General features: G+C 46.4%; 1 protein-coding gene across 1 annotated transcript; it reads right to left on the bottom strand.

Annotated features, from left to right (window-relative positions):
• Positions 1–426: 426 nt before the first annotated feature.
• LOC128154207 (zinc finger CCCH domain-containing protein 11A-like) lies at positions 427–3,229 on the bottom strand (the record flags this gene model as incomplete). The annotated part of the gene is made up of 6 exons (XM_052814459.1): positions 3,176–3,229; positions 2,862–2,981; positions 2,112–2,235; positions 1,445–1,663; positions 1,029–1,145; positions 427–500 (listed from the first exon to the last, which is right to left on the bottom strand). Coding segments are annotated over exons 1-6 (708 nt in total), but the record flags the coding sequence as incomplete, so codon positions are not given.
• Positions 3,230–14,230: the final 11,001 nt, after the last annotated feature.

Below are 14,230 nucleotides of genomic sequence, written 5' to 3' on the forward strand. Positions count from 1 at the left end.
TGACAGTAGCCTCTCTCTCTGCTGCTACTGCACTTAACCCAACCACTACTTCTGCCACATGCTGTCCACACATTAGCTCATTCACAAATCTCACTCAACTTCAGGAACATGAAAGTCCAATTAAGCACATTGGAGAGTCTGTAAGATGCTGTAATACGTGAAGAGCTACGGCTTCATGTCAGGCTGATAAAAAACACTTCTGGATCTTTTATTGCAATACAACAAACTCAGCACCTACAAATGCCAAATATTTGCAATCAAACCAGGGCCTTTAAGCATAAAAGCAGGGTTTTAATTAGAAAAGGCAGCACCAGCAGGCTAACGTGTCTGAATTATCTTAATTATTACTTAACCTTGTGGTTGAGGAGCCATGAAATGGAAACAACAGTATTCACTATAAGTAGGGGATATTAACTCACCACCTTGCTTTTTTGTTTTTTCCTTTAGTTTCTCCAATTTGATTTCTTCAAGTGTTTTTATTCCAAAATTTAAATTGTCCTCTGAAAACAGAAAATCATTAATGAAGCTGAGGCCTAAAGGCACATGTTGAAGAGCACACATCCTCAAGCTTCTTACACCTCAGAACCCTTCCAAAGTCTTCCAAATAAACCCTCTCAACACTCCCCACAAGTAAAAAAAGCCATAGAACGGATGGGCATTTTGGTAAGCAATTGGCACCCCTCCTCCCATCCTACAGAGTAAAACCTGCACTTTTAAGCGTTTTAATCCATCTACATGATATTCGATTCCTCTGTCATTAGACATGGCTTCCCACAGTGTTTGAAAGGACGCATTTGCAGGCATTTAAGCTCCACGCTGTGGCTCTATTTTGTTTTACAAAAGTCAACAAGGAGGAGTTGACCTGTCTGACCCAAGGGACATACGACATTATTAGACAGGAACGAGCTCATGGAAATAACTGACTCCATCCAGCTACCCTATGTTCTACCGTACTTTTAGAACATAGTGCTTTGGAGTTAATCGTCAAGTTCTCCTTCCAATCCATCCTACTACAGCTGCTAGAATACCTTGCTTTGTATTACCGCTGCATTTCCTAGTGGAAATTATCCGCGATCCACTAGGGGCTTCTGTTGCCGGTTGCTGGACAACTGTTTTAGTTTCACCTCCTTCTTCAGAAAGCTGGTCTGAAAGTCCAAAATAAACCTATTCAGTTAGGGAGCAGGGATTATACGAGACGTTTCATGCTTATGTAGCTCGTACAATGACGTTTCAGTCCACGGTTCACATTCTGTTCGTATTCTTAACTACAAGCAACTGTTTGTAGGAGGGTTTTTTTAAACAGCTATATTGACTTGACAAGCTCATATAAGCAAGAGCTATACCAGGGAAAAACTATTTAAGAGTCCAGACTCTCGTCCGTAGCTTTAAACGCTACACAGTTCAGGCATTCTCTCATTTATACATTCACCTCCAGTAGAAGTGCCTTCAGGAAGTAAAAAGTACCCATCTTCATCATCATCTGCAGCATTGATTACAACTGGAGGATGCGTAGGACTTGGGACCTTTTCAGAGTTTTCCACTATCATCACCCCCCTCAGCTGCGGAGAGGGATTTGACTGGACAGAAAGTTTGTTTTGCTGCAGTGACACCTGAGCCATTTTCACAGCATCTTCTGCAGACTCAGGGGGACTTGGAAGCGTAGCTAGAGGAAGATGAGGATCATCTCTCATTTGGCCATGTAAAACTTTCACCCCAACCTTGCACTCACTGTCTAGATAGGGTAGATAAGGTACATAACCCACCTGGCTACTGAATTCAGAGTTTCCTATTCCCCACCCCTACGAACACACTAGGAACAACGGCTTCCCTTCACACACTAATCTCGCCACCCGACCATCCAGAAAGGATTAAATGAGGGGAAAGCAACCTGAAGTGCAAAGATCACACAAAGCACAGAGAAGCTGAGCATGAAAGAAAAAATTACATACCAGAATTACAGTCCGTTTAGCTGAGAGCCTGCGACTGCACACTTCTCCCTACACTCATCAGTGAGCAGTTACCTGATGCCTTCTACGGCATTGTACCCACTCCTAAGTAATATTCAAAATTAATTCTTTAATGCTGAAAGAAAAAGGACCCAAGAAACTCACTTTTGCTTGGCGGGAAGAAGCGTCCGTCGACATAACGTCCTTTCGTGTGACGGAACGCACAGTTGGATTTTTGACAGCCAGCTGGTTGATTCTCCCAGTAGCAAGGAATCTCACTGCGTTTTTTCTGAAGACAGAAAGAAATAAAAGCTCATGGTAACACTCGCCTGAGATTTGCTAAGAGACATAGTTACACGTCATGCCAGAGACAGGGCTATTGCAGTGCACTGCGGAAACATCATTCCAAAGGGCAGTTATCACTGAAAGCATTTCAGGGCAGATCGACAAAGTTTGCGTAAGCTGTAACAACTACATATTATCCAGCTTTCCTGTCATTCCGTTGGAGAAGATGGGCGGCTCTCACACATCAGTTCAGGGTGGGTTAAACTAAGACAACGTGCAAAATACTGGGATTTTTCAGAGGGAAAAAATGCCTTAAATTGCCTAGCTTGAATCTCTCTCAATTTACCTTTCAGAGCCTTATTTCCTTCCCATCTTCTCCCTCCCCACCCTGTGCTACCCCAAGACCTCAGAACAACGTCAGCACCTAATACAAAAATGTCTTGCTGAGATATACCTAAGAAATTGATTTTTCTTCCCCCAACTTCCTCCCACCCCCCTCCAAGTAACACAAACCAGTATCATTTTAAAGCAAGTAAAGCTATCACGTACAAGCACATTCAGTCTACCGACAGCAAGGAAAAATGCTTTCAGGGATTTAGTTTGAGAACACATCTTTAGGCAAACACTCACTTCGACTTCCATGTGTCTGAACCTGCAGCTAGTCCTGAAACAGCGACCCTCCCGCCACAGCCTGCACACTCTCTCATTGCCCAGAGCAGCCTCACAGTGGCGGAAGGAACAGCTGTCTCCCTGTAACCAAAAGGAAATCGACAAAAAGGAAATTAAAACAGTACAGCCTAAAAAATTATCCATGCTAGCAGAACTGGAAGCAGAATCTAACTGCTTATTCAGTTAACAGAAATCTGGATGTCCCCTCCCCCTCTGCCCCCTCCTCTCCTAAAAACTCAACAAGAAACCCCAAAGCAAAAGAAGCCCAAACATACCTTGTTACAGGTGGAATAGAAATAGAAGTAGCAGTCGTCTCCTTGCTTAGACATAATCGACACTCTGAGAACGAGCTCAGGTCCTAAGGGTTCGCTCTCAACAGGGACTTCCTCCAATCCTGGCAAGAGCTGGCTTTGCTCTTTCTTGGACTGAAAGTCTCCTGATGGCTTGATCAGTCAAATCTTCTTTTTCAAAGTAACCCTAAAGAAAGGTATCAGTAGGTGAAAAAGAAGAAACAGTCCTACTCCCTGGCCTAACCTTCCAGCTTGCTGACCTGCCTTTATCCTGTACCAAAGACCAAGAAGGGAACAAAACTTTGTTTTGCACCCCAACAAACGCACGAGGGGAGTATTATTGCACCTACCTGTGGGTACTTGTGGGTTATAAAGCACAAAGTATTCCACTTGGGCAGTCTCTCTTGCTGCTCTACTTTGTGCCTTTAATCGCTTACAAAAGTATTAAAGATGCTTAACGCCCCCCCTGTTTATTACGACAGTCAGATCACAAGGAAGGCAGAGCACCAGGAACTACGTGTTCTCATCCCCCCGTCAATCTGTCAGCCTTACCCCAGCTGCAAACAGCTGCTGATGATCTACCTGCTTGTTACCGCACTCCACTAGGCTGACAGCGCCCTAGGTGTCACAAGTTACATAGACAATGCTGCGTTATGATGCGTATGCAAACCACCCATCGGGTCGTCTGAAGCACAGAACAAGCTCTTGCTAACACATCTCATCTCTGGATGAGAATCTGAAGCCAAGTTGTCCAAAGCTGAAGCAGAAGAGTCAGAATTTCCACTCTTTACATTTGTTTTAGTCAACTCTACCTGTTAAATACTGTCTGAACATACATACACATACCTGTTTATACACACACCAAGAGCGAGTGACGATAAAGTCAGCAAGAGTGATAGTAAAGATTAGAATGTGGGGCTATTTGCCACAGCAGACTGCATAAAAAGTCTCTCATTTTGAGGGAACCCGTAAAAACAAAAGATCTACAGAACAGTTTGATGAATATGCCTTCAAGGCTGATGCTTTAGAACACGAGTGATTTTAGGGCCAGCACACAAACAGGCATGCCTATGTACACGCGTACAGTATAAACGTATCTATACACACGAGCGTGCACAGCATATGTTGTATGATATCCCTATCGAGAGCAACTCTTAGCCCTAATCAGACACACAGAGTTGCAATCAATTAACAGCAGGAAGACAGCAGATCGAGGATACAGCAAGCTTTGAGAGGCAGGGAAATGCTTCCTTTGCAAGTGGCGTGGCTGCACGGTACCAAGAATTTGGAATTACTTTGATTTTAGGAAAGAATTTGTTTTCTTTTTACATCAGAGCCAATGCTACAAGTTTGCCATCGTACGCTGTTCTCTAATCCATATATCCATCATCACGCATTGCAGCAAGATCACGGAAGGTTTGAAAAGATGGCTTAGGTCCAATTTGACAGCTGATGATTTTTTGGTGCCTCCAGAGCTGAAACTGATCTTCTTTAGCCACAAGCAGGTTTTTTGGATGCAAAGTCAGATACTTTGATTCTTACTGTTCTGAAGATACTAAATGCCACAAAACCTGCAGCCACACCAGATAAAGCTCAAATTCAAGCGGTTCTGACGCCTTCCATTCAGATGCTGCGCATTTCTGTGCAAGTATTTCTGACGCTTTTGGACAAAACGGCATGAAATAGTTCTTACAGCTTAATAACAAAAGGTTGGAACCTTCTACTCACACAAACACTAGCGGATTTTCCAGGATTTTCTTTTTTCCAGCAGGGAATTTTCCCAAATCTGAAATAAAGAGAGGACAAGTTGGGTTCTCATGTTAGTTTCTGGGTTTTGACTGCTTGGCAAAGGGAGTTGTTATGGGTTTGTGTGGCGGGGTTTTGGTAGCAGCGCAGGGGCTGCAGGGGTGGCTCCTGTGAGAAGGTGCTCGAAGCTCCCTCAGCTCGGAGTCGGACCCGCCTCTGGCCCAGGCCGACGCAATCAGCGACAGTGGTAGCGCCTCTGGGATAAACTATTTCAGAAGGGGAACCTGCAGCGAGCAGGGGGATTAGGAATGTGAGAGGAACAGCTCTGCAGACACCGGGGTCGGGGGGCAGGAGGGGCACCTGAGGAGGTTGATGCCCCTGCAGCCCCTGGAGGCGAACGGTGGAGCAGAGGCCCCCCAAGATGGCCGTGGCTCCATGGGAAAGCCCGCGCTGGAGCAGCGTGTGGCTGAAGACCGGCCCGCGGAAAGGACCCACGCCAGGGAAGTTCGGGAAGAACTGAAGCCCGCGGAAAGGACCCACGCCAGGGAAGTTCGGGAAGAACTGAAGCCCGCGGAAAGGACCCACGCCAGGGAAGTTTGTGAGGAACTGCAGCCCGCGGCAAGGACGAGACCTTCCTGAAGGACAGTCTCCTGTGGGAGGGACCTCGCGGTGGAGCAGGGGACGAGCGCGGAGTCCTCCTCCCCCTGAGGAGGAAGGAGCGGCAGAGACAACCTGTGAGGAACCGACCCCAGCCCCCATTCCCCGCCGCCGGGGGAGCAGGGAGAGAAACCCGGGAGTGGAGTTGAGGCGGGAAGGAGGGAGGGGTGGGGGGCAGGTGTTCGCAGGTTTGGTTTGACTTCCTAATATCCTTGGCTTCTTTGGATTTGTAGTAAACTACATTGATTTTGTTTCTTCCCCAAGCTGAGCCTGTCTTTTGCCCGTGACCATAAGGGGTGAGTGATCTCTCCCAGTCCTTACCTCGACCCACGAGCCTGCCTTATGTTTTCTGCTCATCCCACCGTGGCCCGGGGCGGCAGGGGGAGAGGAGAGTGAGCAAGCGGCTGCGTGGTGCTTTGTTACCGGCTGGGCTTAAACCACAACAGGAGTAAGACCAGTTGTTAAGTGCAAGGTTTTCTTCCCTTCTTCAGTATTGATGGGACTATTCACTTTTGACCCTTAGCACCTTCAAAAACAGGCTCTTGTGTCATACAGATTCCTACGCATCTCCTGCTAGAAATTACTGGCGCTCCTTCAGGTAGAAGTCTGACAAGAAACATTCTTCCAAATGTGTTGCTGATGCCATTGATAATTAAATTAAATTTCAAGCACGATTTCTGCAGTTTGCACAAGCCAACGCTTAAATGGGTGGCAATTAAGGGACACTGCTTTGCCCAGCAGAGGCATTCCAATACAAATCAGGAGGAATTCACGGTCTAGAAGGCGCCATTTCTTTTCCCTAGGAAGTGAGAGACACCTGTATAGTGCAACTTTACTACATTCACCACCATGGGGGGAACAAGAGAAATCCCCTCAGACCTAGCTCTTTTCAGTGCCCAAGCAGCTCAGCATTTTGCGTGTTGCCTTCCATATTCCTGAGCAGGAGTTCGACTGGACCCCTCCAGCCACCCGGGCTGCAGAAAACGTGCAGCGCAGTCCATCCGTTGTTCCCCACATTTGAAAGACAAAGACTCGCCTCAGGCAGAGGCAGATTCTTTCTCCTTCACGTTCAACAAAACCACCAGCTCAGGAAACAGCAGGAACCGAGACCTAGCCAGTATCTGCTCACTGTACTCCAAACTCAACACTCTTCACACCTTTTGTGCTTTAAAGCCTTGCTACGGGGAAGGCTCACGCAGCCAGGATTCAGGCATCGCTCGGGTTACACAGACACACTGACATACCCAGCTCTTTCCTTGGTTTTGCTTTGGAGTGAATTTCCTCTGCGTCGTCCGGCACCAAGTTCATATATTCATCAAAGCCCTAAAAATCAGCAACAAAAGCCGTCGGTGAGCTACGTCCCCTGCTCTAAACTTCAGCAACAACGACACAAACTATCGTGAGCTGTGCTGACGTGGGCTGGACAATTAAGACTATTAATTGGAGAGGCACGAGGTCTTGCCACCCCCCATGCTAGTTTTTCCTGACAGGAAGAAACAGTTTTATCAATTTGAAGAACAACCAACAAAAACCCCAAGCCAAAGACATCCTGATACTCACAATGATGCAGCCTTCTAGCCCCATGTTCACTTGCTCAGAAAGCCACACCTGGATCCTGGACCTCTGCAAAATGATGGAGGGGGAGAGCACAACAGGAACATAAACACTCCACACAATTTTGTTCTCTCCTGTGCATTAACAACTCCTTGCTGCCGATAGCTTCGTAACACTCGAGGCAGTAACTCTCACGCGTGGTTTCGGTTACATCCTCGGTCATTTTTAAGGTGGTAGACTATTTTGGAAATACTCTCTGCCTTCACTGGCGAACACGCAACAGCACAGGCTTTAAAGACTGTCACGGAAAACATCCCTGCACACCCAACTGCAAGAGCAAACGCCTCTTACAAAGGTAACCCCTTAAGGTGAGAAGGAAAAACGCCCAAATCGGAACTAGTTGGTCTTCTCACGGATCGCAACGACAGCAAGTTCTTCAGTTCAACAGGAACCGGCTCCAAAAACCCCATCCTGAACTCGGAAAGACCCCTCCGGCGTGCCGCCCCGCTCCCCACACGGCTCTAAGGGCCCTGCGCAAGAAGCACCGGGACGTTCCTCTCACACGGGGCCGAAGCCGCGGCAGCCCGGCGGTACTCACGTTCTGCAGGTAGCGGAAGATGAGGATCTGGAGCGGAGCGTTAAGGACGCCCCACAGACAGACCACGCACCCACACCCTTCCTGCGCCAGGGTTCGTTAAAAACCCTGTTAAGTGCTGTCATGGGGAACAGCTCAACTACCGGCGAAGGCGGAGGAGCCCAGGCTACGTTTAATACAGGACCTTCAGGAGAATACGAATATAAGAGGGAAGAATAAAATATTTACAGAAACCATGGCGTACACCAAACCCCGTCTCCACGGGCAGAGCCTAGGCCGGGGACAGCGAAGGCTGACGACGGAGCAGGAGGAGGGAAGCAGCGAGGGGGAAGCCTTCCTCGCCGGGCTCTCGCGCGCTCTTCCTCTCTCCCGAAGTCTGCGCAGAAGTCTCAGCGGGAGAAAGTCCTGCAGCAGGATAAAGCGTCGGCAGCTTGGGGCTGGGTGACCCTTCTGGAGCCGGAACAGCAGTTTGCTCAGTTTTGGTTTCAGACCTTTCCTCTAGGAACTAAGACAGCACAGTGGATTATCAAAGCACGCAAGTGTTTTCTCCCAGAGAGAAAGCATTGACAATCAACTCTGACAACTGATTTTTCCTCTGCCAGCAGCAAATGCCTGAGGGCCCCCGCAGCTTCACAAATCCTCGTAGGAAGAGAAGAGACTCAAGTTCTTCAAAAATTTAAGAAAATCATTCAAAAGGTAGCTGCTAGGGAAAATGATCCCTAGTGGCAGGGTACACAATAGACCCCAGTCTCAGCTGTCTTCTGCAGGGTCACAAATTCAGACCGCACCTCTGACCTGCAGGGAAGTTCAGGACAACTGAGTGCAGATACTGCCAATTTCTACCAGTTCACCTGTGCTTTAAGACTCATTGCAAAGCCTCAGCTCGAAAAAGAATCACCTCTGGGTATCCAACAAAATAATCAGTTGCAATTTATTTATTTATTTCTTTATTTTCAGCCTTAAGACTATGCGGTTCAGATGTCCAGCATTTCAGCAAGTTCCATGAGGAGCTCATCCTCATCCTTCTCTGGGTCTGGGTCAATTATGTCTTCCAGTTTGCCTCCTGAGATTTCCCAAAGAAACTTCTCAAAGTCGTCTTCTACAGAGAAGGGGGCTTCCCAGGCCCCTGTGGAGCTCAGCTGGTGTGTCTTTACCGCTACTTGTGTGGAAGCTGAGGTCGAGCTTGTGACCTCTGACTGTGCCACAGAGTCTGCCTGGCTTCCAAGGTGCAGTTCAGGACTTGGAAGAACAAGAAAGAGAGCAAATCAGTGTATGACATTCCTTAAGCAGAGACATGTTTTCTGCAAGCCAGCTCTTAAAACGGTAGTTAATCCCTCCTACACCTCAGCCTTACACAGGGATTGTTATTCAATTAACCTGGGGCTACTTTTAGAGCCCAATGTATCAGCAGGTACATTTTGCAGTTTGGGGATTTATCCGCGAAGACACAGCATCTGGGGTCTGGCAAAGAAGGTTCCATTTTTGTAGCCAGAGGTACTTGGCCACCTTTACTAATTTGACTGCAAAAAGGTTACCAAGTCAACCTCTGCAGGCGTTCAGAAAACCCAAGAAGCCACTGAAAAGCTGTACCAACTTGCAGCATTTTCAGACAAGAATCTGAATAAGCAGTCCAGCCAGCTGCTAGAAGCTTATTCTTTCAGACAAATTTTTCCTCTGCTGGATTTTGGCATGAATTATCTCAAAACTCTAATTTTTCCACGTGTGAAAAAAACCACAACTCAGTTTCACGTGAAAGGCACACTGATCAAGAAAAAGAACAAGTTGTGGTTGTTACCTGGCTTGGGGTTTTTCTCTCCCACGTATGGAGAGGAGGCTGTCCTCTGGCAAAGCCGGAACAATGGCCTAGGAAGAAGCAAGGTGGTTTTTATGATACACAGGTCAAAGACTGCTTTGCAGATTCTTCCTCCACTGCTTCTCCTCTGGCATTGCTGAGCCCTAACCAAAATACAGAACCAGGGCACACCTGAAGAGAAGTTAGTATTCCCTTAAAGTTTACTAACGACCTTGGGTCTTCCTAAAGAACACGGCATTAATGGACGTAGCAGAGCGTTATGTAAACACTGCCATTCACCTCGTAAAAAGCAGAAAGGTACTACAAGCGTCCTGTCGACCACTTCTGGATTTAAAAGGGAACAGAGACCCGGAGAACATTTCAGTCTTCCACCTGTTCTCCAAGAGGAGCGTACAACTTGGGCATCAATTTTACTAGGGACCCACTACTGCCTCAGTCGCTGTCCTTACCACAGCTGCTTTTTTAGCTGAAGGCTCCTTCCCGTCGCCACCAGTGGCACTCAATGGCTTCACAGCCGCCACGGCAGAGGGATGACTCTCGGCTGCCTTACGTTTCAGTGGCTGCTTTGTGGGGAAGGTGGCTTTCCCATCCAAAGGCTTCAGGCACACCTTCCGTTTGGCTAGAGGAAAAGGAAGAGAGAACTGATACCGTCTTGCTCTGCCTCAGGGGAAAAAAAAAACCAAACAACAAACAGGTTCTCTTAACAGTCCCACAATCCTTCTAGGTAAGTGCATTTAGCCAGCAGCTAAAGAGGACAGCTTCAGCACTCGAGCAAGAGGAATCAGGCAGGTGTTTTTAAATTAACTTTTAGGGCTGTATGAAAGCTCATGGAAAGGAAAAAGGTGAAGGCATACTTAATAGCCAGTTCTTATCTGTCTCTGTACTGGTCTGCTCAGAGGACAGTCCTAGCCTCTCCTTCAGAGACCTGGGGACTTGAACTACAAGAGAGAACAGGAAAAGTTAGGCAGACTGCATAAATCTCCATTTGGTGTTCGCATTTCGAAATGAGACCCATCACTTCACTGGGATTCAGAGCTACCTCGAGCCCTCAACCAACACGCAAAAAGAACCGTTAGAAGAAAGGACAAACAGCAAACCTAAACAGAAAATCTGTGCATCAAACCCAGATGTCTGCTCAGTAGCCGTACCTCTCTTTGCTGCTTTGTCAGCACTATCCAGAACCTCTGTCTTCTTCCCCAGCCTGTCAGCAAGGTTGCGCTTTAGCGGAAGGACACTTTTACCAGCTTCAGAAAGAGAGAAAACAAGCAATACTTTAAGAACGTTTCTCTGGAGGAGGATTTTAGAACAGTCAGCCACAAACTTCAATGCTTCCAGGGATCTTTGCTTATATTTGTCTTTCAGCTGCTAACCAAATTTGCCACTTCTGCCGTCAACATACATCTCTGCCAAAATGTATTTTCCTCCTGCACGCAGCAAAAATACCCTTAAATATAGTTCACGTTTAGATGAGGGCACCCGAACAACGGCTCACAAAAAGCTCTTACCTGTGGAGGCTTTCCGTTTTCCCATCCTCTCGCCAAGGTTCAGTTGAATCACAGGCTCCTCCCCTAAAACAAAGAATAATCTCTTCAGTGCACACAAACCAGTAGCCAGTAAAAGCATTGTCCTTCTAGCCCACGTCCCAGCAAAAGACACTCTTCTGGTAGCCAAACCACAGAAACGAGTGACTACGAGTAGTAGTAGTGCCACACGTTTTTTGCCTTTCCAAGGAATTTGTGCAGATCTGAACACCACCACTTATACACAGACTCGTATCACGCTACTCTCCGCAAGTGCCACCGTCAGCCTCGTCAATGCTTCAGAAATTGGCTACTTGTATAATACCATCTTCTATAGGTCTTCCCTTTCATTACTCCCCGGGTTTTCCGGTTATCCCCTTATTTGCATACCGACACTTGTATTGACAGTAGCCTCTCTCTCTGCTGCTACTGCACTTAACCCAACCACTACTTCTGCCACATGCTGTCCACACATTAGCTCATTCACAAATCTCACTCAACTTCAGGAACATGAAAGTCCAATTAAGCACATTGGAGAGTCTGTAAGATGCTGTAATACGTGAAGAGCTACAGCTTCATGTCAGGCTGATAAAAAACACTTCTGGATCTTTTATTGCAATACAACAAACTCAGCACCTACAAATGCCAAATATTTGCAATCAAACCAGGGCCTTTAAGCATAAAAGCAGGGTTTTAATTAGAAAAGGCAGCACCAGCAGGCTAACGTGTCTGAATTATCTTAATTATTACTTAACCTTGTGGTTGAGGAGCCATGAAATGGAAACAACAGTATTCACTATAAGTAGGGGATATTAACTCACCACCTTGCTTTTTTGTTTTTTCCTTTAGTTTCTCCAATTTGATTTCTTCAAGTGTTTTTATTCCAAAATTTAAATTGTCCTCTGAAAACAGAAAATCATTAATGAAGCTGAGGCCTAAAGGCACATGTTGAAGAGCACACATCCTCAAGCTTCTTATACCTCAGAACCCTTCCAAAGTCTTCCAAATAAACCCTCTCAACACTCCCCACAAGTAAAAAAAGCCATAGAACGGATGGGCATTTTGGTAAGCAATTGGCACCCCTCCTCCCATCCTACAGAGTAAAACCTGCACTTTTAAGCGTTTTAATCCATCTACATGATATTCGATTCCTCTGTCATTAGACATGGCTTCCCACAGTGTTTGAAAGGACGCATTTGCAGGCATTTAAGCTCCACGCTGTGGCTCTATTTTGTTTTACAAAAGTCAACAAGGAGGAGTTGACCTGTCTGACCCAAGGGACATACGACATTATTAGACAGGAACGAGCTCATGGAAATAACTGACTCCATCCAGCTACCCTATGTTCTACCGTACTTTTAGAACATAGTGCTTTGGAGTTAATCGTCAAGTTCTCCTTCCAATCCATCCTACTACAGCTGCTAGAATACCTTGCTTTGTATTACCGCTGCATTTCCTAGTGGAAATTATCCGCGATCCACTAGGGGCTTCTGTTGCCGGTTGCTGGACAACTGTTTTAGTTTCACCTCCTTCTTCAGAAAGCTGGTCTGAAAGTCCAAAATAAACCTATTCAGTTAGGGAGCAGGGATTATACGAGACGTTTCATGCTTATGTAGCTCGTACAATGACGTTTCAGTCCACGGTTCACATTCTGTTCGTATTCTTAACTACAAGCAACTGTTTGTAGGAGGGTTTTTTTAAACAGCTATATTGACTTGACAAGCTCATATAAGCAAGAGCTATACCGGGGAAAAACTATTTAAGAGTCCAGACTCTCGTCCGTAGCTTTAAACGCTACACAGTTCAGGCATTCTCTCATTTATACATTCACCTCCAGTAGAAGTGCCTTCAGGAAGTAAAAAGTACCCATCTTCATCATCATCTGCAGCATTGATTACAACTGGAGGATGCGTAGGACTTGGGACCTTTTCAGAGTTTTCCACTATCATCACCCCCCTCAGCTGCGGAGAGGGATTTGACTGGACAGAAAGTTTGTTTTGCTGCAGTGACGCCTGAGCCATTTTCACAGCATCTTCTGCAGACTCAGGGGGACTTGGAAGCGTAGCTAGAGGAAGATGAGGATCATCTCTCATTTGGCCATGTAAAACTTTCACCCCAACCTTGCACTCACTGTCTAGATAGGGTAGATAAGGTACATAACCCACCTGGCTACTGAATTCAGAGTTTCCTATTCCCCACCCCTACGAACACACTAGGAACAACGGCTTCCCTTCACACACTAATCTCGCCACCCGACCATCCAGAAAGGATTAAATGAGGGGAAAGCAACCTGAAGTGCAAAGATCACACAAAGCACAGAGAAGCTGAGCATGAAAGAAAAAATTACATACCAGAATTACAGTCCGTTTAGCTGAGAGCCTGCGACTGCACACTTCTCCCTACACTCATCAGTGAGCAGTTACCTGATGCCTTCTACGGCATTGTACCCACTCCTAAGTAATATTCAAAATTAATTCTTTAATGCTGAAAGAAAAAGGACCCAAGAAACTCACTTTTGCTTGGCGGGAAGAAGCGTCCGTCGACATAACGTCCTTTCGTGTGACGGAACGCACAGTTGGATTTTTGACAGCCAGCTGGTTGATTCTCCCAGTAGCAAGGAATCTCACTGCGTTTTTTCTGAAGACAGAAAGAAATAAAAGCTCATGGTAACACTCGCCTGAGATTTGCTAAGAGACATAGTTACACGTCATGCCAGAGACAGGGCTATTGCAGTGCACTGCGGAAACATCATTCCAAAGGGCAGTTATCACTGAAAGCATTTCAGGGCAGATCGACAAAGTTTGCGTAAGCTGTAACAACTACATATTATCCAGCTTTCCTGTCATTCCGTTGGAGAAGATGGGCGGCTCTCACACATCAGTTCAGGGTGGGTTAAACTAAGACAACGTGCAAAATACTGGGATTTTTCAGAGGGAAAAAATGCCTTAAATTGCCTAGCTTGAATCTCTCTCAATTTACCTTTCAGAGCCTTATTTCCTTCCCATCTTCTCCCTCCCCACCCTGTGCTACCCCAAGACCTCAGAACAACGTCAGCACCTAATACAAAAATGTCTTGCTGAGATATACCTAAGAAATTGATTTTTCTTCCCCCAACTTCCTCCCACCCCCCTCCAAGTAACAGAAACCAGTATCAT

The sequence above is a fragment of the Harpia harpyja genome, chromosome 19 (assembly GCF_026419915.1).
Source record: "Harpia harpyja isolate bHarHar1 chromosome 19, bHarHar1 primary haplotype, whole genome shotgun sequence".
Lineage (NCBI taxonomy): Eukaryota > Metazoa > Chordata > Aves > Accipitriformes > Accipitridae > Harpia > Harpia harpyja.